The 26,793-nt window shown below is 26.9% G+C and overlaps 1 protein-coding gene across 1 annotated transcript; it reads left to right on the top strand.

Moving 5' to 3' along the window:
* The first annotated feature begins 5,744 nt into the window (after positions 1-5,744).
* On the top strand, positions 5,745-26,621 carry LOC136981357 (uncharacterized). Its single transcript, XM_067277681.1, has 27 exons — positions 5,745-5,753; positions 5,979-6,035; positions 7,070-7,511; positions 7,578-7,877; positions 10,448-10,617; positions 10,687-10,897; positions 10,973-11,037; positions 11,104-11,200; positions 11,266-11,420; positions 16,426-16,494; positions 16,581-16,698; positions 16,991-17,149; positions 17,219-17,291; positions 17,844-17,967; positions 18,058-18,111; positions 18,430-18,479; positions 18,552-18,690; positions 18,766-18,872; positions 18,944-19,046; positions 19,112-19,259; positions 23,882-23,945; positions 24,017-24,083; positions 24,158-24,240; positions 24,331-24,469; positions 25,826-25,921; positions 26,137-26,203; positions 26,366-26,621. The coding sequence occupies exons 1-27, from the start codon at positions 5,745-5,747 to the stop codon at positions 26,374-26,376; spliced, it is 3,177 nt and encodes a 1,058-aa protein (XP_067133782.1). The 3' UTR covers positions 26,377-26,621.
* The last annotated feature ends 172 nt before the right edge of the window (positions 26,622-26,793 follow it).

Here is a 26,793-nt window from a genome sequence, read left to right on the forward strand (position 1 = left end):
AATCACAATTCATGCGTGGTTGCATAAAACCAACTATCAATTATGTTAATGTTCTTTACATTTTTATGACACTACTGTGTATTAAGAAACCATAACCGGTTTTACAAAGGAAGAACACAGAGAAATTGTGTTAATATATAGCGAATGTTATCCCAGTGCTCTTGCAGCTGCAAGGTTGTAAGTACAACGGTTCCCGAACAGTCTCCATCCAGACCACAAAACCATATCGGATGTTGTGAGATGTCTGCGTGAAACTGGCAGTACATCAGATCGTCGAAGAACAGGCGACCATACAGCCATCGTGTCGTATATGTTTTCACATTCATATAACAGTATGCGACGAGTCTACAGAGTGTAGAATCTATCGTCCGCGTGTTATTCCGATTTTGTATGAACACAACGTGCATCCATTTCGATGTCATCAATAACAGGGACTGCATGAGAGCGACGAACAACAGCAAATGGATTGGTGCAATTTTGTGCTAAATATGATATTTGTGAATTCGAACTTCATTGAGAACACCGTGTAGATTAATAAATATAAGTCTATCCAAGATGAAATATTTATTTCCCCCCTTTTGCTTTTTCCTTCCTATGGACACTGAGGCCGTTTTTCAGGCCCATTACCGGCTGGGCCAAGCCCAAAATCGGGGCGACCGAATGGTGAAATAGGGTGTTCGACATATCTGGGAGAAAGCAGCCCTTGAAAAATTTCAGGGAGTTACTCGCCCGGATTCGATCCCGGATCTCCAGAGCAGTAAGCTTTTACTGCTCTGGGGATCCGGCTCTTTCTGCCGTTTTAAAATTGTTTTGCATATGAATTTCAATAAATTCCTGGATGAAAATTTTATCTACTATATAAAGCTGAAAAAATGGTTTCTTTCTCTCACCGTAGGCCAAAAACGGCCATTAGGGGCGCCCCTAGCTATTATTTAAATTAACAATCTAAATTATTTTACATTTATTTTATATTTTTACAGTATAATACTCAGTATATTATTATTTCTATTTGTAATTTAGTATGCCCCGATGCCTGCATCGGGCCTTTCGACTTGTTTAAGTTACGTTTCATTGAATTTATTTACATTTAAACATTTCTTAATAATGGAAACTTTAATTTTGATTTTTTTGCTTACTATTTGAATACAAATGGAGATAATTAAACTGAAATTTTCAATAATTGTAACCTATAAATTCCTGTTGGCTTCCTATGTCTGTCTGTCTGTTCTCCCATGATCTAGAGAACTAACTTGTGAGTTAGATAGATAAAAGACGAGGTCAGATATAGTCATGTTATTTCAATTCAAGTTTTCCTGAACAGACCGGCATGACTATATTGCTAACAGGAAAAGTATAGTGACTATATTGCTAACAGGGGCAAGGCACTACTAAAATTGAGAACATTGTATCGAAAAAGAATTAAGAAATTGAGAAAATTGTGTCAAATCTTCACATTGCAGCCTGGCATTGTGAAGATGTCACATTAATAATTGCTCGTTTAGCCTTTACATCTATTTTATATATATTTAAAATACTTTAGACGTTAACAAAATTAATAAAATTTCATAATATATGTACAGAACAAATTGTTCTTATTAAATATATGAAAAAAACTGAAATATCTAAATTGATTTTTTATCGAAGTATTTATTTTTAAATCTTTAAATAGAACTATGCTTATTTTGAGTTATTTATTCGCGAGACCATATTTTAAAAATTTGTAACGTTTCTTATCGAGAGAAGAAAAAGGCAAAAATCACGTTATTTGATAAACGCGGGCATTTTGCCAAATCAGTTAATATATAATGCTGAGCATGCATCATTTTCTACACAGCTTTCGAAATTCTTTAAAGAAATAATTATGCTTTTTATGAATAAGTTTAGCTCGGTTTTAACCTAATTATCAGCAGGTAAAAAGATAAAAACTTATGCTTTGAGACTAATAAATTGTTAGAAATAATACTCATTCACTTTTCATGAAATTTTTATTTAAAAATATTAAATTTTAATATATAAATGAGTATATTTCATACATCATAAAATTGGTTACAGTTTAAAACTTAAATATTATATAGAACTAATGTATATATATTATATTTTGTATCAGTATGTATATTATAATTTTTATGAATAAATTATATCAGAAAAAATAAAAAGTACTACAACTTTACGTTTAAATGGATTAAATTTCAATTAGTTTAAAGCTGAACATTTATTGTTTGTATATGTTCTAAAGGTCACAATGAAAAGAAAAAAAAAAAGGAAAAGAATAAAAGATATTATATTCCATGTGACTATGGCACGCATTTATAATTTTTATTATTAAATTTAAAAATATATATATACTGTAATTTCAATATTAAAAGCTCTTACCATTTTGTAGGCCTTTTTAATATTTTATTGTTCATTTGTTCTATAAGTAATATTGTTTCTATCAATTGTTTTTCATAAATTTTAAGAACTGAATGGAAGCATATAAAGAGAATATCTCGTTTTATAAGCTGAATAAGTTGAAAACGAATCATCTAAAAATTAATTTATTTAAAAAAATTATTATTATATATATAGATCCAGTGTTAAATTTTCTAATTGGACCGTAGTAGTATCTAAATATTGAGTTGGAAAGGTTGGTTAGTAGAGTGGAACCTCGCCCACGATAACGATCGAATAGAAGTGAAGTTGGCTTCACGACGTATGCAGGTCGGAGTTGTTGGATCCACTTATGGATATTTTAAAACTGAATTACATTTTATAAAAACAGGTAAGATTTTTATTATTAATTAATACTAAAACGTTCATTTTTAAAATCTGAAAAGCGTAAGCTATCCAATTAGAATTCTCAAACATTGTAGAATTCGTTTGATTATTCTCGAACTCTTCTAAAATTCGTAATTAAATTACGGAAAAAACAATCATTGTAAATGTCCGATGTTTATTTAAATTTTTCTACTTCACTATCAGACAATTTTATAAAAATTAACTTCATACATACATTCTTTTTTATCTTGAATTAATTCCGATTCATGCAAACTAACATCTTTTAACGTCAGAGTTATAATTTTTGAAGTATGTACTGTATTAATTTTCTTTCTACCTATCCAGTAAAGTGTATATTAATTATGATATTCGTATTTTATAAATAAAGAATAATTTAAAGAATTTACACAATAAAATATGATTTAGATATATTTCTTTCGTATCCATTCTTACTTCTTGTAGAACTTTTCATAAATACTTTAACGTTATAGTAAATGTAGTTGATAAAGAAAACGACAAAAATAAATTTACTTCAAAATTTAGTTTTATATGTATATTTACTCACGAAAATATCATTCGGAATTAATTTGCGTGTAGCTTTTATACTTGTCTTACATTTTTTCTACATTAAAAAATATCAATCGCTCCTTGAAAGAGTTTAAATCTTTTTAATAAATATTTCACTTATGTGAATTTTATTTTAATATAATTTACTTGAAAACAAAGACCATAACTGTAGTTTCATACAGTTATAATGATATAACTGTAATTATTTTCGAATATTTAAAAATATTAATGATCATGAAACTAAATCATGTTGTATTCAGCATTTCGGGTCGTTAATAAATTTATAAAAATAAATCGATAATGATTTCTTTAATCGTCATTCTTAATTCTTCTAGAACTAATTTAGAAAAGTAAATTTACCTTCGTTTATTTTCTTAATCGACTATATCAACTACTATTTATTTATGAAAGTTCTACAAGAATTAAGAATAGTTATGAAAGAAATAGCGTGAAAAAAATTAAGTTGCGTAAGTAATGTAAGTGTAATAATTAATAATAAATAACGTATTTGTTAAATAATCAATATAGAAAACGAAAATGTTGTAAAATTAATATATAAACTCAATTGTTATCATACTGTTAAGTAGAATAGTATAGAATTTTTAGTTTTTAAACTGTATCTTCACGTTTTTACATCTTTAGAGTAAGGTAATTTTTTTTTATATTTGAAGATTATTCATTGAAAAATATGTTTTTAAATGTCTATAATTAAACTCTTACAACTTAATTGGATTATTTAGATGATGCAAAAGTTATTGACCATTTTGCATCAACATTAAATAGACCGTAAATTCAATAAAATGATTAAAAGAGAATGAGTTTATTAAGCTAAAAACCAATTTAAAACAATAAATAAACGGTATAAAATTAAATGATATATATTTTTAGAATTAAATTTTCACAATTACGCGTTAAAAACGTAATTAATAATATAAATTTAGATGATAATTTTATGCCAAATTTATCTTCTGTATCCGATAACGAAAAAATTTATTCAGAAATCGAGAAAATATTTTAATTAAGTAGCTAATATCTATATTAATACAAAATATTTTTAAAATTTCTTATAGTAATACATAATTAAAATATTTTCATAATATTTTAGAACAAGTACAGAAATTTTAACGTAGTTAAAAATTATCTTAAATGATTGAAAATGATTGTTTTAAAATTCATTATCTCACAATGATTACTCTGTCATTGTTATTCTGTGGTTAGAATGTTATTGAATAACTGACGAGTATGTAGAAATTTTATGTAAATCAAGCTGATTTTAGAGCAAACTGTTTATATTCCGCTTTCTACGTGAGCAGCATTCATATTCACCAGAGTCACCATTCTATTTGAATCTAATTTTGTCATTCAATACATTATAATATATATAAACAATCTTTTGTTGTTTGAATTTTTCACTATATTATTTTATTAATCGAAATAAGTTTTTAAAAATATAGGGTTGTTATATAAAAAATTTAAGCTAAAATTATGAGAATTTTTAAAGAAAAAACCAAATTACATACAAGGGAAATTAATTATTCTAAAAGAAATCTGAGAGATTAATATGATTTCAAAATAAATAAGCAAATTTTCAAATGGAATACTTAAAATTTAATTTAAAAACATTACTTATATAAGCAAAAGTATTCATTTAGGTTAAATATATTATCGTTTAAAAGCTGTTTTAATGTGTATTTTCTTTAATTTTCTGTAAATATAAAAGGTTAATGATATCGTAAAGTGTCATATCAATAAATATATATATATATATATTTGCTAATTGTTCATTAATAACAATAGCAATAAGTACAGTACATTCAACTATATTAATTTTACACTATCAACCCCTTATGTCTTTAAGTAATAAAACAAGTATAGATAACATTATAGAAATTTCTATTTCTAATGATCTTTTGATAAAAATAGCGATAAAAATTTAAGAAAATAAAAACGAATTCAAAAAAAATTTCTAAATTAATTTAAATTTATATTTATATTATAGAGTCATTCTATTAATGGAGTTTACATAAGGTTAATGGTTCCGTACGATTATATTATAGCATTTTTTCATATTATGCAGACCTTTCTATATCATTTTTTAGTTTAGTATTAAATAAAAGACATAGATATGGCACCCAAAGGGAAAAGCATTTCGTGTCTTGGGTCAACTCGTGACTGTCAGACAACGCCTCGATCTTTGATTGTTTTATCAACTCGAATCATAACAATAATTGATAGGAAATATATATTTAAAAAAAATAAGTCACGATATAAACCATTTTGTGAAATTCAATCAAACGGATAAAGAAATGAATATTAGTCACACTGGAATTATTTATATGATCCTGAGCATCCTGTTCTAAATGCTATCAATATCATTAGAGTTTCGTTAAATCAGCAATTTCTAAACATTAATGGTTACCATGGTGAAAGTAATTATTTCTAAATGAACTTATTCACAGAAAGCAAGAACGTTAATGTAAATCGACAATTAATGATGTAATTTTGATAATTAACCAATAAATTTTTAATTTTTATAATTTTAATTATAGAAGCAGCAAATATTTTGCTGTAATTGTAAAATATTCACTTGAAAATCTATAAATAATATTTAACACATAGAAAATTTTAATGTTTAACTAATATTTTTCTAATAGTTAAGCAATAAAATTTGTGTTGTTGTTGTTGTTATAATCCAAGAAACTTACACTTCTGTAAGTCAATAGACTCCTAACAGGCGAGTAATTTCACGATAATTCGTTATATGAATTATGATATTGCGTGTAACTATGGCATTAACAATTTCTTGAGTAACTAAGACCGATTTAAAGCTTATATTAACGAGAAAAGGAATGTGGATGCCCTTAGGGACTTGATTAATCGAAATATTGAATTTTTTACGTTATAAAAGTAGGTAAACTTTATTATTAAATAATCTAATAAAAAGTTTTCTGTTTTTTTAAAAGCTATGGTTAATGATTATATATTCTGTGTAAAAAATAATCAATTATGTATTATGTAAATGCAAGGTACCTCTTACTTCGAAAGACTTTAACTTCGAACGATTCTGGGTTCGAATGGCCTCCTGGAATGAATTAAATTCAAACTACGAGGCATCACTGTATTTTGGATAGCTGAATTGTTATAAAAATCATTCTAACTCAATTTATGACCGTGTTTAATCAATGAAGAAGGCATAAATTAACAGTTTTATATTTAAGTAGATTTTTTTCAGGTTTAAAAAGGAAATCCTGTATTTTTAAATTTTGTCTCATAAAACATAGATATTGTGTAAATATTAAATATTGGGTGTGTGCAGCGATTAAATCCCTGCAGGTACTTTATTCTGATCATTATTCTAACCATAGTTTATGTTTTAATTTTCAAATAGTGCTGAGTTGTCTGTTTGTGATAATTTCTTCTACCTAATAATTAATTTACTCGTTTAGTTCGATAGCTATGTACCAGATGGCGTTGTTCCAAATAAAAACTCGATAGCACTTTATGATTTCCAGTAACGTTTAGCCTATTTTTATATTTCAGGTGCTGTCAATGGGTTCTGCTTACTAACATAAGAAGAGGATATGGATAAGTATATTAAGAATAATTAATGGCTAAGTATTAGAGTAATGGATATTTTGCACAGTGTGTGTGGTGCGTGTGTGTGTGTTTCCTCCCCTAATTCTACCCCTTTACGTAATAGCGGGATAACTTGGTAAGTACACCCTTTCGATTTAATGCGAAATAGCAATTTTTTTCGGTTATTTATTTTAATGTCTATTTTTTTATAGAGGAAGAACCGACAGAAGAACCAACTACTACAGATGCTCCTAGCACCACCGAAGAGTTGGTTACCACTACAACAACTACTACTACCACAACAACAACGTTAAAACCTACAACAACAACAACAACTTTGCAGCCAACCACAACAACTACCACTTTACAACCCACAACAACAACTACAGCTGAACCGAGTACTACAACAACAACTCTTCAACCTACAACGACCACAACTACTCTTCAACCGACAACTACCACTACTACATCACGACCTACTACAACCCAGTCGAGTACAACAACCACGACTCTTCAACCAACAACGACCACTACAACATTGCAACCTACCACGACAACGACAACTAAGCCCACAACAACTACTACATTAGCGCCTACGGAACCTCCTGCAGGTAAGATTTATTTCATAATTAAGATTTAAATTGAGGAAATTTCGACATAAATCTTATTCACTTCAGATACAAAGTATAAAAGTACTACAGATGTCCACTTTTCGGATTTGATAAAAAATAGCAAACTCGTTAATGCAAATAAGCCTCCTGGAAGTATAAACGGTCCTGTTGGATTTGGATGGGGTGCCAACTTTACAAAAAACTTAGAAAATGAAGAAATTTGCCTGAAAATTGACAGTTTTCAACACGAAGACGAGAAATGTTGGCTCAATCCTTTACATTGTGTAAATGGTATAAGCATCTCTATATGGGCGAAAATATCATATATAAGAACGGATGATGTCCCTCGATTCATACTAAGTACAGGTAAGTTTTGTATTTAAAGAAATTTCAAACACGAAATAAGTCACATAAAATCAGTGTAAAACTTGAGGAAATCATTAGAAAGATAAATGATGTAGCACAAGAACATAAAAAATCAGACATTTTACAGTATGTAGGCTTATATGTGCCTTAAAATAATCGATTTAATAAGTATTTTAAACAATAAACCGTTGTTAGATACAAACTTTTAGCATATGCCGGAAGAATGAGTTGATTGCATTTTTAATGTGATAATTTCTCGAATACTATTTTTGAAATTCCGTGTTGTAAAGGATCATAGATTCACGCGATACGTAATGTGCGTGATCATCTTCAATCAATTTAAAATTTACATAGAACTTTCATAACTCAAATATTCAGTTCTGTGTACATTTTTATAAATTTCTTTATAGAATAAACAAGCGAATACCTTTAAAATAAGGTTACTTCCGGGTAGAATCGTTATACTTTGCATTTACTTCCAGAAACAAAACTTTTCAAATAAATTTGCATTGTCTGATACAATGTAAATGATATTAACAAAAATTAATAAATGAACAGCAGGAAAACAATTTAAGTAGTTGCATGTTAATAAATTGTTTTCACCTCATTTTATTGTGTGTAAATATTACAGATTAATTTATTTTTAAAGCTCTTAAAGATTTTTTACAAGTTTTTATAATACAAATCAAGTTATAATCTGGTGCAATGATAATAGTTGATTTATTTTAAATTAAAAATTTAAATAAATATATAAAATTACCTTTAAATTTTATAATTTTTTTATGTTTTATATTACTGAAATATAAAATAAAATATTAAAAAAAATTATCTAGAGAAAATAGAATTAAAAATTAAAGAATGCCAAATTAATTTATTTTATTTTTAATTATAACCCAAAATAATTAACCTGATAATATATTTTCATTATATATATATATATATATATATATATAAATTATAATATGAAAATATATTTAATAAAATTAATGTATTAAAATTTATGAGATTTTCATAGGTCAATGACCTATTGGAGAGATGTTTACACGATTTATCTTTCTATTAAAATTGAATAATGCAGCATTATTAAAATTATTGATTTTATACATTTTTATATTTATTATTTATATCGTAACAACACTTTTTTTAAAAAAAGATCTTAAAAATTAATTATTCGTATTGGGCATATATATATATAATTCATAACATAAATAATTGATGCGTAAATTCGTGAGAAAGATCGTGATATTTTTGGCATTCGTTTTTCTATAAAACTTTAATGATTCAAAAAGATATTTTTTTCTCCAGAGAGACAGGTCATGAGAGGAAACTATTTGTCTGTTTTTTTAAATTTTTAATTAGAAAATTGTATAGGTTTATTCAATATATGTTTCTTTACAGTTTTGAAATGTGTTTGTACTTAACTATATTTAAATTGTTAATTAATTATTTTTATAATAGAAGAGATATATTTTGATATTTTATGTTGATCAAATTCTTTATTATTTGATAGCAAATTGTATGAAATCATTTCGAAAGTTCTGATAATATGAGAACAAGACATTTGAATTTAGGTCATCTTGACGATAATACTAAATTAATGCTGTTTTTATTCAAACAGATTTTATTTATTATTGCTTTAATTTTGATTAAAAAAATAATGAATACTTAAATAAATTTTATCTATAAATACATAAAATACTTAAAATTTTAAATTGTCTATTGGAAGGCCTAATGGGAGTGAAGGGAAAAATGGATCACGTTACTTTAAATGAATAAATGGAGCACTAAATACAGCAATATTTATTTCGTGGCTTGTATTACTGCTTCGTACTTATCTTTATCGTATTAAGTTTTCATTAATTGTATAAAACAAGATATAATTAACGTTGATCTCAGACCTAGTACATGAGTTAAGTGGATCCTGGCTGAGGATAAAACAATATAAACGTGATTAAATAGAATTTCATAATACAGTAAAACCTGTGTAAACTGGAATCTAATCGTTCCGAAGTTTTTTCCGTTTTAGACAAGTTTTTCTATACACGTTCAAAACAAAAGCCAGAATTTCGTGATTAAAGAAGAAATTTTGAATTATGAAATAGGTAATTCTTAATGTAGACACGTTAAACAATAGCAGCCTGATAATCCAACACAAAGATTATGCTGATGTCATATAAATAATAGAATAATTTTATATTTACATAGCTCAAGCCTGCAACCACGAAACGAAGAGAGATAAATTTCTTCAAACTGTAAGATGGTTGCACGTTGAGAAATTCTGCATTAGAATTATTTACATTTATGATTTTGTTCACGTATTTTAAGATAAGACAAAGAATGCAGCTATTAATATTCTAGACAAATTTAAATGAACTCTTCTATAAAATCTTGCACGTATTTTTCCTTCTTCGGTTGATTCCTTTTTATTGCAATCGTTATACAGTATTTTTGTTTATTACTATTCATCACGTACTGTACGTTACAGTCAGAGAAAAAGAATTTTATTCTGGTGAATTTCGTTGAATTTAAATTTCACGAACAATAAAAATGATTTAATGATACTTTTATAGGTGGATACGATGATGGAAGTCCCGGATTATCTATATATTACAAGGGAATTTATCTGTATGGTGTCGTATGTACAGGAAATGATACGTGGGTTGCTTTTGGTGCCGGTTTAACTCGTAATTACACTTGGAATAATATTGGAATAATTTGGAGTAGAAGCAAAGGATTAGGTGTATGTATAATAAACTAGTAGTAATGTTATCGTCATTTCAGTACGAAAAAAATAAATATCTTTTTCCAGTTATATGTTAATAGTAAGAGAGTTGCGTATGTCGTTTATCCTGAAAAATCGACAGCAAAAGAAAGCATCACTCCGCCATTACTAACCATTGGATGCAGGAGAAATGATTCTTCAACTTTTATTGGTTATTCATATGGCGAATACGACGAATTAGCAATATGGAGAAAAGCTCTGGACGACAAATCGACCGATTATTTCTTAGGAGGGACATGTAAATGAAAAATTTAATTTGGATATTTCAATTTTTGGATTAAATATTATTTATATTTCCAAATATTTTTAATAGCTTGTGATCCTGACCTGCATCCTTTATCTTGCGAAACAAATACTGATTTATTACTGAGCAAATTCGTAAGTATTGATTATATAAATGATCATAATTAATACTGTAAATAACTTTTAAAATTTATATTATAGAACGAAGTCAATTTAAACGATCCTGTGGCGTTAGGAAAGTCATTAAAGCATCTGAATAAAGTGTCAGCAATCTTAAAACAACCTTCTTCCTCTTCAAGTAAATAATGTTGAAACAACTTAAATTTGTAAAATATATATTTAATTAAATAAACATCATTTCAGGCAACCTTACAGATTCTGAAAAATCTGAAAAAGATGAGAAAGATGGGAAAAAATCGAAGACACTGCAGAATTTAGTAAAACTTTTAAAGAAAATTTTAAAAAGTACAGGAGACTCTACTGAAAAGAAGTTTTCTCAAACTAGATCACTTATTCAGGTTTATAAATTTATTAATTTATAACTTTAATTGTAATCTTTAATAATATTTTTCCTTCATATAACAAGAAAGGTGATGTAAAAATAGGAAAAAATAATAAATTATTAGCTGAACCCATAAATCAGAAATCTTTATAATTTTAGGCTTTTTACTGAATTTAAACGAATTAAAAAATTTAATAAGCTTTAAAAGATATTTATAAATATGTTAAAATAATTTAAAATTATATTTAATGTCTCATTATATAGTTTTTAAATAAAATATAGTAGTAAATTTATTAAAATTCCATTGTTTTATAAGTAAACGGTGGATTTATCTTGGCAATTTTAATTGGTAAGTTGGATAAAGAGCATGAAGGACTCCCTGTTTTATTACATATTTCTGTCCTGGAGTGTTGCAGTAATGAGGCAATCGCAAACAATTGAAAATATCAGAATTCTTTTCAAAAATTTAAAATTACTTTAACAACTTTCTTATATACAATCCAACTTCAAAGCTGTCATTTCTACAATAAAAGCACTTAAAAGGTCGTATAAAAATGACGGAAGCCATTCATCTTAGGCAGAAGCTGAAAAAATTGAACTCTAAGGTCAGTATAAAGAGTATAAAGACAATTAAATATGTACTGTAGGCCTACTAGCCGAAAAATCCGGTAAAAAAAAATAGCCCGGTTTTCAGAAATATTAATGGGAGAATTTGTTTTTGAGTTAAGTATTGATCCAAATGTAGTTTCAAAATTTGTTAACGTTCCCATAGCTTTTGTTGGTGTCTACAATCATAGCAAACGAGAGAATCAAATTCCACTTCCTGCCACTTCATAGAAAAATGTAATAAGACGTAAATGTAGAACAGCTTTTGTGTAATTATATCATTTTTATCAACTAATTAAAAATTTTTAAAACTATTTTTCACTTTTTACTAAATACTATAATTTTCTAAAAGTAAGATTATGGACTTCTAGATCATATACGATCGTACTTTTAAGTTGATCGTTCATTAATTACGTATACAATTTTTGGCCACTTTTGACCTCCAACCTGTTATGTACAATGATGTACTTTTGGCAAACCTCCTCCCCTTTAATTATGAGTACAATAGTTCACGGATCCCCATGACATTGACGAAATGATAGAAAATATTTCAATTGTGTTTATTCACGTGACTAAGTAGGCTTATAAAAATAAATTCGCATGCCACTAATACCACTAAGAACGTTCACATGGACTCCCTCCCTCTATAATGTATACAATATTGTACATTTTGGAACCCTCTCCTCCTTTAAACTGTATACGTAATTAATGGACGTCGCCTAACCGCCATCTCTAAACAATGGTCATTTTTATGCTCACGTCAGTGTCCTTGTTCTGAGGTTTGAAAGTATATATCTAAGTATTGAATAAAAAGTTAGAAAAACAAAATAAATTACAAAAATGTTATCCAAAGAGATATGAAATATTTCAAATGTTTTGATTATAAGCATTTGTTACTAGGAAAGTAATAATAAATAATTAATTATCCGGAATCATTTAATTAACATTATTAAGTGTCTCCAAGAAATCTAAACACGGTACATAAACATGTAATCAGTTTTATCGGTATAAATTTATTAATTTAAATTTTAGCCTTTAAAATTTATGAAGCGTTATTAAAGAATCGATTTTATAAAATATTTTAATGAATTATGCTGACAGCTTTATCATTAAAATAAGTGCAAATGCAAATATTCAAATAAAACTGTAGAAAAATAAATAAATAAAACAGAATTTCAGATACTTAGAGTAAACAACGTAAAATTCTTCATCGGAAAATCGAAAATTAACATTTATCTGTAGTCAAAGAATAAATTCTATCATCTCAACACAGTGAAATTTTAAAAAATTATTTAAAAATACTATAAATATATTATATATATAGACATAAGAATTTTAAACAGAACCAAATTCAATAATTTAAATATATTAATGTAAAAAATTTCATAATTCAAATGAAAGATTTCTTATAAATTTAGAATTCAAATTTTGAATAAATTGAATTTAAACCCATTAATCATAATTAAATACGCTATATTTTAAACACGTACTTAAGGAATAATTAATGTATTCGTGATCATTTGAAAAAGATCGATCTTATCTTCAAGAAACATTGAGTATTTTTAGACTATCCATTATCAAGTGATTTTATTGTTTGATATATCGTTCATTTTAATCTAAAAATCACTTATTTCTTATATTTTCAATGATCTTTGGGCTTAAAATACATTTTCATAGATTTTAATTACTGTCCATTTCTTTCAGAGGCATGATTTCTCATTTCTCCTATATCAGAAATTCTATGTATTATTCAAAAACTAAGAATAATGTGTATATAGCATTTAAAAAGTAAAAAGTAAACTTAAATGCTTAGTCCATCGGTCTTCATAACGTTATAACCATGTGTTTTGTTTGTTCTACATTATTATTTTTAAGTTATACATTTCTTTATAACTCCATCTCTCTATAGAAATCCACAATTTATTTGCTGCGAATTAATGTTTTTCTGATTCGTTTGTAACATCGTTTCGACTTTTTGTTTGTTTGTTTGTATTAAAAAAATGATAATTTGGTAAAAGCTGCTTCCCACAGATTGGAAAACACTGCTCTGTAGTGTTTAAACGAATTCAAAATAACAAACTTAACACGTGAATGACCAAAAGCACAAGGTAAACGTTTGTATATATTCCAGGTAAGTTCACCACAGTAACAGTACACTCGTTTTTATAACAAGAAAAAACACAATAATTTTGAGGTGCGCATACAAATTCGCTGATACAGTTCTGTACTCGAACTGCATGTAAGTTTCGTGTTTTTGTTCATACCTTGGATTCCCATCTACAGTTCAACGCTCCTTGGTGTCATTACCTCACTCCTCGATTACCACACTAGGACTTTACAAAATTACTTCAATCTGGAGAAAAATGTTTCTTCTTTCTCAAAACTCGATGACACAACTCTGCAAAATGAGAATTGCGTCGTCGAAAGAGAGCATTTACTTTCCATCCCTTTCCCCTGTAACGCTTTGTAATGCCGTCAAACATATCCATCCCTAAAACTACGTAACGCGTGTTTCATAACAGTACTAAATAATAAGCAATATTGAGTATTGAACGTTACATGTATTTTATAACGTACAAAGCAGTGACATAAACTGTACAGCTATACGACAAACCCCTCAGGTGAAAAAATGAATCATTTTGTAACCCAAAGATTGAAACCATAGTGTTATGTAACGTTTTTTATAAACACACTCACCTCCTTGTAACGCATCGTAACGATTACCCACATACCCAACTACCCTCGTCTGCGCTATATAATTTATGACAGCTCGTTTTGTACTGTTTTAGTTTTATTTTTTTATTGATTTCTTTTTGTAATTTTGAATATAATTTTGTCTTTCTACCATCTTAATAAATTAAATATTGATTAAAATAGCTTTTATGGTTACGATTGTTTGGAGCTTTACGCAAATTAATACAGTAATTAAATTAATGAAAATAGTCTCTGAAAATATGAATAATTGTACGATACGGTAACGATGAAGTTTATAATAAATTAATTCAATAATTTAGTAATAAATATAATTAAGTATTTATTATGTTTAATTATTAAGTTCAATCTATTACCTAAGCAATTAATGAAAATTGCGTCTATTTTTGTATACGATTTATTCTAATTTAATGGTTTTAGTAATTTTAGTATATCATGGATAAAATCAACACGCTACTCTACAACTTTCTTTTATATTTTTCTAATATATGAGAAATATGTAATATTTGTGTTTCGCTCTTATAAGTAACAAACGATTGAAATTTTTTCTATTTTAAATGTTGAAGTATAATTATTGATCTGTATAATCTTGATTTTGTTTAAGATTAAGGAGAAAAATTCCACATTGCAGTTATGTTTGAATGTATATTCGGTCATGAAATATAAAATACCAGATAATCATAATTACAGTTTTCGTATTTAATGCTATCTAGAGAGATATTTTCAACTAAATCTAACTGCAAAATGACAGCAGTATTCTATGGCACAGTGTGGAAGGTACCGAAAAACACTGTGGCACACTGGAAAAACACTATGGCACTCTGTGGAAAAAGTGGAATACAAAGTTTTTCACAATCTTCCACAGTGTGCCATAGAATACATCTGTCATTTTAGAACACAGTGTGCCATAGAATACATTGTCATTTTAGAATACAGGGTGCCACAGAATACATTGTCATTTTAGAATACAGGGTGCCACAGAATACATCTGTCATTTCAGAATAGTGTGCCATATAAGATCCGTATAATTTAAGCGATATCAATTTTTAAGATAAAAATTGCCAACAAGATAACTCGCTAATTTTGAATCTTCTAATCATTTCTGTGTATTATCATATTCTAATCATTTTGTTTTTTCAATCAAACATTAGGCAAACATAAGTAAACTGTTCATCTTTTTGTTTTTGAAGATTTTATGGCATTTATCGACTCGGTGGATCCTTTCAAATGCAGTATATAAATTCTGAATTTCCGTGTCTAATCTATATAAATACATAATTTTGTTTAGTTTCATGATTTAAAACTTTTGATAACTTTTTAAATTAACATAAAATTTAAATATTTATAAAATTTTTTTCCAGGATGACGTCCATTACTCATATCTAACTTTAAAGTTCTGTATATTGTTATCGTGACGAACACTGTTTAATAATTTAATTTATTTAAAAGAGGCATAATTAATTAATATAGAAAAGTGAAAAATTCATATAAATCTACAGAAATTATATTTCATCTTCGAAATTAAATAAAAAGTAAAAATAAAATCATAAATTTTAGCTATTCATGTTTTTTAAATCTATGGTCTTGATATTATTTTATATTGTAAGTTCCGTGCCAATTACTCTGTTAAAACTTCTTTCTGCGCTTTTCTTTTAACGTTTTATTCAATAATGCTGTTAAATTATTCAAGAATTATTTTCTAGGAAGTGGAAAATTTGCTGAGTAATTTGTTTTCGCCATCTGAAATCGATTCGTGGAAGGATTTTCAAAAGGTCGGATCCTGTAATTACGATAATAATTATTATCATTATTTAAATATAATTAATTGAAATTTTTCTATGTTTTTTTCTAACTTTAGAACGATGAAGAAGCGACTAAATTAGTAAACGATTATCATAATTGGTTAATGAAGAAATTATCTCAAGTCAATGAAGATAATACACCAGTCGACGAAGATTATGCATCCGATAACATAGGTTTTAATTAAAGAATTTATGTTTTAAAAGTTATTTAACGGCTTATACGACCGTAAATTGATAGTAGGCCTATACACATTTAAAATTAGTTCCATAATTAAACAAGAACAGAATTTTAATTGCGTGCAAAGATCTTTTTTGCTGCATGGCTTCTTAATTTGCATATAGATGGGTTAGAGTTTCTTATTCAGTAACACGATAATACTTTTTAAAATTTTCCATAAATTTTCTTCTTGTCACAGTTTTAAACTGTTTTAAATGTAACATTAAAATTTACATTATATTCTTCTAGTTACGAGCGTTAAAAAGATGAAGTTATTCGAATTAATGGAAGAAAATGGAAGGTATATTTATTATCCTAATTATTTTAACCAGTCGGATGTTGAGATTCTATGGAATGATACAACTGATTACATACGAATTCCAACAGCAATTTTTGGTTCCAAAAATGGTTAGTACGTTTTATTTTATAACATTGTTATATTTATATATGATAACTTTGAAATGTTTCCTTTCTCAGACAGTAGTATCAACATTTTGTCCACTATTTATGACACCTTTCATAAGATCGCTCCTCTCCAAAATTCTGTGACGTGAGCAAGTATTTTGTATATTTCTCCTTTATATTTTACCGTTAATGTTACCTATGGTTCCAAGATGGCGACTCGTGTGATTCCAGCAAGGAAACAGTGGGGACGCACGTTCTAACCTAACCTAACCTATTCTAATAATATTGTTGGTAATAATTATGGTAATTTATTAGAATAGGTTAGGTTAGGTTAGAACGTGCGTCCCCACTGTTTCCCTTCTTCTATTTGCTGGAATCAGAGACGAGCCGCCATCTTGGAACCACAGGTAATATTAACCTATTTTACAATAAAAAATTTGTTAGAATAATAAAAGTAATTGTTCATATGTATTTGAATTAAATCGAATATTTCAGAATTTTTTAGTCGCTTAAGAGTACAATTAAATTTTTATTTTCTAGGCAACACGACCAGTAAATTTTAAAATTATAACACTAAATTACCCTAAAAAGAATTAAAAATTATCCATAAAAATTTATATTTTCTTTATAAATTTCTTTAAACTGCTTTTTTTTTAATTTCCTAAATTAATTGACTTATAACTTCTATAAATTTTAGGGGTCGAGAGACAGATTTAGTATATTTGGATAGCAGAATCATTAATTATTATGTTAATCCTTATGATAAATCTTTTCTACTGAAAGATCCCATAGTTGTCTACTTAGAACACGAACAAAACAGGGTTAGTAATTTAATTATTAATATTATTTTTTGAATAAGTATAAAATAAACAAATAAATTAATTAGTTATAATTTATAAACGTTTAAACAGATTTTATCTCGACAATTATTAAGCGAAAATACTCAAATTATTCCTAAAAGTAAGGTAAGAAATTTTTGTTAAATTCAAGTTTAAATTATAATTAATTACGAAAAACAATTCATTTAATACACCTGATGAGAAATTAATTTATAAACATCTTAAGAATCTCTTCTTTTTAGTACAATGGTACCTCGTACTTCGAACGCTTCAGAGTTCGGACGGTCTCTGGAAGTTTGAGGCACCACTGTATTTGCAATCGTTTTATTAGAAATGCTGAATTCTTTTATTTTAGTAGCTTATAGATATAAAAATAAAGTTATTTTTTTTGGTTCTATAGAAATATACCTTATAATTTATATAAAAATTTCATTATATTGGCAGATCCATAAACGATTTTGTGTCAGATGGGATCCTCTAATGAAATTTAAACGGTAAATATAAAACACCAATAACTTATTTGTCATATATGATATATTGTATCGATAATTGGATTTGTCATTCAGTTCATCATTGCGTGGTGGTTGGAGCACAGAAGAATGTGAGGAATTATTCACACGCGATGATTCCACGAAATGTCATTGCAAAGAATTAGGAATGTTCGCTATATTAACAGTCTTAGAAAAGCCATTTTTATATTTACTGGTAATTTTGACTATGCTAATTAAATTAAACATAAGTATAATTAATTAATTAATATATATATAATTTGTTAAACAGGAAGATTCCAGGCCAGAAAGTCAATGGCTGAGAATCGTTAAATGGATTGGTTATGAAGTTTCGGCTGTTCTTTTAATCATATATATATTTCTAATTATTATCAGAAAGTAAGAAATGTGTTTATTTTAGATGTATTAAAATGAATAATTATAAATGTTTGATTATGAATATTTTATAGATCACTTCATGATCAATTCCACCTGATTCGCCTTAATACTTCGATTTCCGCTTTGGCTGCTTTAATTTCCTTTTTTTGTATAGATTTTAAATGGCAGGATAGAGTAAGTATCGATTTTTTAAGTTTAAAATCCTTTGAAATTTCTCTAATTTCGTTTAATTATCCTAGGCATCCTGTCGTGTACTGTCAGGTTTCGCTCATTTCTTTTATATGGCCCTAGCAACGTGGTTAGTGGTAGAAGCCCATGCCTTGTTTGCAGCTATTATCATGGGTGCAGTCGGAGGAAGAATCATTTGCTACCTTTTGATTGGATGGGGTATGAAAAATATATTGTCAAATAATTAAATATGTGACCTAAAGGTTCTTAGAATTATAAATTATTTATTTTATATAAGTATACAAAATTTAACTGGCACACACAAGAACATACTCTTGTGAGTGCCAGCTTGTTTTGGGCTTGCACTGCTGTGTCAATGTAAATTAAATGTAAAGGTTTAGATACAAATACAAATGTACTGATTCAGTATTTATTCAATGGCATCTCTCTGGTAACCATTATTAAAAATACAAACATTTTTACTTTACCAGCTCAGTTATAGGCCTATATAACATAAGGAAAGTATGGAGATGGGTCAAAAAATGACCCCCCCAAGATTTTTACATTTTTGGGCAAATTTTTGCATTTCTCGATCTTGAAACGTCAAGAAATGCAAAACAATTCGGGGGATTTCTGTATATATGGGTGTTAGTGTGTGGGTAGGTGGCTTGATTTTGTTCACCCTATTCGAAGCTTAATAACTCCTGTGCTATTTGTAGAAAATTTCTGGAATTTTGAAGGGAGGTTCGTGTATTAGTGGGTCGATGCTATTAAATTTGGTGGTTAAAGGTCGAGAGGGTGGGGAGATAAACGTGTGTCGTATATCTCGAATAGGGTCGGACTTAATGACGATTTTACTTGTTATTAGCATTTGCAATTTTTTATAAAACCCATTGTTACCCTCAAAATTAAACTTTTTGCTATCTTATAATAATAAAAACATGTAACAAGTTTTTTAATAAAATTGACTTATCTATAAAAGCAATTCCTTATACAGTACTTGGATATAAGAGCGTAATAAAAAGAGAGACAAAATTCTTATTTTAAATTTATATGATACAGAAGTTATTTTTTATATCTAGAATTATATTATTATGTAACTGAACAGCGAATTTATACAATTTAAAATTAGGTTTAGGAATATGAATCTTACCAAAGAGTATTAAAAATAAAAAATAAAATACAGTAATTGGCTTTGAGAATATTGGATTTATATTATTTTTTTCTAGTTTTTAATATAATTAAATTTTATATAACTGTCATTTGAATATTTTTACATTGTAACAAAGAGTTAGCTTTGTTATGAAGTCACTTATAAGTCACAGAATATGATCTAAGTAGGTGCTAATTGAATGTGCATATAAATGTATACCTCTCACTCTCGCAAATTCATATTAACTCATCTGATGTTATGTGTGCACATGTATTCAAGTGTCTGTTTTGTATAGAGGCTTTTGAATCAATCTGTATGGCTTGCTAACTCTTTACTGTACTGTGCCTATGTTAATGTTTACGGTACTGTGAAATTTAGCAACTAGTTTAGCCGATTATTTTTAAAATTCGAAAATATATTATAAATATCGAATTTATATTTTGGCATACATTTTAACGTTATTTTGACACGTTACATAATTGAATTAATACAGTCAAACCTCCAAAGAACGGCCACTCCGAACAACGGACATGTTTTATGTTCCCTCATTGACCGTCGTTTTTGAGTGATATACATTACTAATCGTCAATACAATGTAACGATAACACTTACTACATGCAACAGATGTTGATTTATGGCTAGTAAACATTAAAATAGGTTAATTTTTTAAATGCATTTAATTGATTTTAAAATTCAACTATATCATCATTCAAAGTCAAGTCACAACAATATAGACGTCATGTACAACGATTGACATTTATACAGGAATATGTATATATATACTAATGTGTTGTAAAACTGTAGTATTGAAAGACTGAAATAATAGCAAATACTACTTTAGTTTTTATCTGAAAACTGAAGTTATATGAATTAAATAAAATGCGAATTTTATGTTAACTTTAAGAAGATTTTATCTAATTGAATAACATTATCTTGATTTTAAAAAATAAAAACTTACATTTCTATCAATTGAAAAATGCGCTTTCACAAAAGAATATGTAAAGTCAATAGATTTATTTATTTATTTATTTATTTTCTTCTTTAGTTCTCCTCTTCTTTTTACATTTATAAATTTGAAAGAACATTTAACGAATGATGCTCCATAATTCCTCAATGTTGGACATTTCTTTTTTTCCTGTATTATAAATTAACTATGACAAGAGGCATAGACTTCCATAAAATTAGTGCTGTCATTCACATAGAAATCCTATACTTAGATATTATTAATGGAGAATTTTAACATCTTTCATAAAATAAAATAATGAATAATAAGAACGAGAAATTCACAAACGTTTTTTAGTGAATTATTTTACCTCCAATACTAGAATGACTCAATAAAATGCAATAATTATGCAAAATAGTTACACAAAATTTATCAACGTTTAACGGAAAAATATGGGGAGACAGCCTTTTTTACAAAATAAATAATGTATCACTCATGAATCTCCTATTAACAATAGGCTCATGATAGAAAATCAAGTAAAATTTCTCACATTTTTAAAGTTTTTGAAAATACTTCATCGTCTCTTCGATTATCTGATATCGAAGTTAGCTCATTCAATATACTTGAATGAATACATGAATTTTCTGCATTAAATGAAGTCATATACATTTTAAAAACTGAAATATTTAAATTTATATTTTGAATAGAATTTTAGCGTGATGATTCTTGGCTGTGCGAATATCTATGGAGTTTTCTCTTCGAGATAATTTTCTATTAATGTATTAAATATATAATGATACTAACCTATATAAACGTTTAACTAGATATTAACATATCGCCAGATTAGAACCAGAAACTTTTATCTACATTTTTATCACTTTTTTTTAAATATTTTAATCTGTTATTTAGATCTTTCTGTTAACACAGTTTTGTCATTTTACGAGCAGCAGGGGTCTAGAAGAAAGATTTTGGCATGGAATTTTTTGTTCTAGGCCCCTACTGCTCATATTATTCACTGTAAAATTGCCTCTAAGTTAGATAGAACCCTCTGAAGCTTACCTCACTAAATTATACAACTTCGATTACGATTCATTGCATTTTTCCCTAAAAATTCTTTCTTTCAATATTTATAAAATTGTAAAATATGTAATAACAACAATTTTTATGCTAAATAAATAATTTAATATTTATAATTTTATCAGTTAACAGTAAAGAAATTACAGTAAATTTCGTTTTACGATAGTATTAGTTTCTGGAAACTAAAATGACTAAACATTGGTTCTCCAGGAATCAACTCTTATTCATTTTAGGCATTACAATATTAATAAAAAAAAATTATACCAGTCATAAAATGGATCTCCTGTATATATTTTACCAATCTTCGTATAATATGTACAGAATAAAATGCGATAGATGATATTTTTATTGATTCACGACCTCAATTAACCTAGTTAAATGCATCAAATCAGGAACATATCAGAATATTTTAATACATTTCTGGTAAGAATTTTATCATTTTTTTTCTGATTGTATCCGTTTTCATGTGTAACATCACTTAATGAATTGAACTCTTCGAAACATTTAGGCTTTATGCCATCTATAGAAATCGTAATTATAAATATCTGCCAATTATCACTTGATATAAATATTAAGTCCGTAAATTTTACCTATTGGTGCAATTTATAGATTTAATATTCATGCCACAGATCATTAAAAAATTACTATAGAATGATAATACCATTGTGATGCTTAAAGAATTTAAATCATCTAATTATATGAATTCGGGTGAAAACTGAATTTACGTTTAGAATAATTCTCGAAAATTAATAAATTTAATCTAAAGGAAACAAAGATTAAAACTAATTTTAAAAATCGTAATTTGAATTTAAAAATTTAATTAAATTTAGGAATTATAAACACCGAATCTTCCTTTTAAACGCATTTCGAGTTTATTTTAATAGAAAATCCTTCGTATTTATGAAAATTTCGGATACAGAATCAGCTTTATGCAAGTAATTTTTCAATGTAAGATCGCTTTAAAATATTAATCGACAATTGCAGCAATGTAAATTTTATTAATTACTTAGAACAGACATTGAATGGGTTGAATGCTAATTCTGTATTTCTGTATTCAACTTGGGATATGTTTCACACGTTTTGATAATAGGGAATTAAGTTAGGTGCTAATTAAAACTGAAATAACCGATAATATTTTTAAACGTAGCTTTGGATTTTAAATAAAATAAGCTTTAATAATACTTTTTTAATTAAAAATAATAATAATGACAGAATTTTTATGTTGGAAACAAATGCATCTATGAATTAAATTATTTGTTTTTTAAATTAGAATTTATAATAGATTTATTTGGCTTACTCGGGGTGACTTAAAAATCCCCTTACCATTTAAAAATTCAATAAACTTTTTGTTTGTTAATTATTTTTATATACAGGAAATCTTCGTTAGTTTAAGGGACGAAATAATATAGGGCCTATATCTGTACGATATGCCAGATACCATTTGATTTCTACAGCGAACGGAGTCATAAATTAACTTATTCTGACTTTTATAGTCAAGTTCAGAGAAAATATTTTATATATTGCTTCTAATTAAGAAAATACAGAAATAATTAAGATTAATATCAACATTTAAAAAGCGAATAAAATTTATATATCATTAATAATTTATGATTTATATAAAAATGATCAAATGTAATATACAAGTCAAAATTAATATAAACTTTACAGGTATACCAGCCATATTATTAGGTACTTTTATAGGAATGTATTCAAATTATGGAGAAGATTATAGGTAAGGATAATTTAAAAAATAGATTTCCTTTATGATTATTAGTATTATTATTATATGATTCATATTATTAGGTGCTTAGCTGGGCCTACAACAGAAATGAGATGGAGTTTCGTAGGACCAATACTTGGTATAGCTGGTGTATGTATTTCTACAACAATTAATATAAACTTAAGCTATGTGTTGTGCATATTTTCTTTTTCGTTTAATTACAGCTTGCTCTATTATGGTCTATGATTACTATTTGTAATTTAAATACACCTGCGATAACAGTAGGTGCAGCGGTAGAAGAACTTGGGTAAAAGAATTTAAATAATAATCCACAAAATTTAAATTTCAGTTTTTAATAGGAAACTTAAAAGATCTTTATTTTGTTTTATGATTTTAGAGCTGCAACTAGGGGATTATTTTCTGTTTCCTTTGTATTTGAAGTAACATGGGTATTTGGAAAACTAGCATTTGTTGATATCAATGTACACAATACTCATAGTTTTGATTATCTCTTTCAAATTTTAAACTCCTTTCTGGTAAGTAGTATTATACACTTAAATATTATACTATATATATATATTATTTATATTATATATATGTATTGATTTTCATATAATGTTTAAGTTAAATAAAAAAATCTCTTGCAATGAAAGTGCTCATATCAGTAATTATTGATTCTAAGAAACCTTATCTACAGATATCTATTAAAGATTTGGCTGACAACACAAAGTAATCACTTAAAACGAATAATTTTAGACTTGATAGAATTTATTTTTTTTTAAATCTAGAACATATCTACTTTTTTAAATCTAAATTCCTAATCATTGACTTGATTTTATGAATATTTCGTTTTTCAAAACTAAGCTTAAAATACTTTAAAAATATTTATAATAATATAATATTATATTACAAATTAAATTTTGTGTGTCTTAATGAATTTTTTAAGTAGTTTTTTAAGTAATTAGAACCGATAATATGGGGGCCCAAATTAGAACGTGCAAACCTACATTCATCCATATATCCAGAGGCAGATTTAGGGGTGCGGTACTCATCTATACTCCTTTCTGGAGTTTTTTCCGAGTAAAGCCGAGTACCTCAAGTATTAAAAACTTTCGTAAGGCTTATTGTTTCCTTTCTGCACGCCCCTCTAAAGATTTCTGGATCCACTATTGTTTGTAAAGGGATCTAAATCCCTTAGGCTCTCCCCTGACTACCCTAAGGGCTTTGCAGTTATTAAATGTATTAAAAATATATAAATACTATAAACTAAAAAATTATATCTAAGTAAATATAGCCTAACCTATCATATATATTTCTTGTAAAATGTAAGTTTACTTTTCATGCTTTTTGTGGTTTTTTAATTAAAATTTCTACACATAACTTTCATATGTCTGTGTTTATATATATAAGCATGAATTTAGTATTTGAAAACTGTGTTTATCCATTTAAAAAATATTTTTGACAAATATAAGTGTTTGTAAATCGATAAACAACTGCTGTACATTAGTTTCTCAAAGTACTTCAAGGACATTTTATGAGTCTTATGTCTAGTTTTTTCAACCTTTGGACTATTTACGCAATTTTTGCTTACTTTTTGGCTTAAAATATAAATTTATAAAATCTTAAATTGTATAAACAGTTTGGATTTTTTGTCTTTAGACTAGAATAGAACTTATGTTAAATCTCTATGAACAGAGGGTTATTTTTAACTGAATTCTTTAATGCATAGAAGTAAAAATTTGATTTTTTAGAAACTAAAGTGAATGTAATTATCAGTAGATGCGATCTAATTGATTTAAATGAATTTATAAATCTTTAAAAACTTTTATTATTAACTTTCATCGTATAAATTTATTAATAGTTATAATAATAACAAATGCTTTAATTTCTAGGGCGTGTTCATTGTATTTCTAATGGGTTTTGGATCTAGACATTTTCGTTATGGAGCTATAACTAGTGTTTCGCCTGAAATGCCAACTCCTATTCGGGTAATCCATCTTCTTTATTCTTTCAACATCGTCCATTTGTCAAAACTCAGTCGTAATATGACTCATTGACGTCAGATTCGTTCTGTGACGTTAAGATTTGACCACACCCATCTTTGACGTCAATAAGCGTTAATTTTTTAAAAATAATTTACATTAAATTATTAATTAAAATTGTTTATACATATATATATATATATTTTCTTGTTTTATATTAGAGAAACCAAGTTGCTCCCATAGCATCTCCTTGCGAAACTCCTAATCAAGACGGTTACTCAAAAACATGTAATATTAAACTTATTTGTACATGCTTAATTCCTAATTTGAAAGCATTTAAAATAAATCTAATCATAGTTTTAATCTGTTTTAAATATATTTAATTGCATTATTTATGTAAAATAATTTATTATTTAACTGGATAATTTACTATTTTTTTTTATTTTTCAGTTTTAGGATGAAAGTAAATTTTGGATCCAAACGATAATGAAGTTCGATCGTAGCTGACTTAAAAGTTCCTACGAAAATTAAAAAAAAAAAAAAAAACAGTATCTTTTGTACTACCATTTCTTTGCATCAGATGGCGCCACGTCATCTTGTTTTAATAATGTAAAAAGAGTTTTTATATCAAGAGAACTTTTAACGTTCTTTCCTCATGTATATATATCTTATATATCTTGATATATAAAAAATTAACAATAAAAAATATTGGTTCTTTTTATATTAAAATTTTAATGAATTATATATAACCCACTTTTGCAAAAGATGAAAGAAAAAATGAATAATTTCAGACATTTTTTTGAGATTTTAAAACTGATTAAAGACTATTAAACAACAAAATATTACTTCAAAATGATAAAATCACGTGTCTAATAAAT

The sequence above is a fragment of the Centruroides vittatus genome, unplaced genomic scaffold (genome assembly GCF_030686945.1).
Source record: "Centruroides vittatus isolate TY-2023 unplaced genomic scaffold, ASM3068694v2 contig_753, whole genome shotgun sequence".
Lineage (NCBI taxonomy): Eukaryota > Metazoa > Arthropoda > Arachnida > Scorpiones > Buthidae > Centruroides > Centruroides vittatus.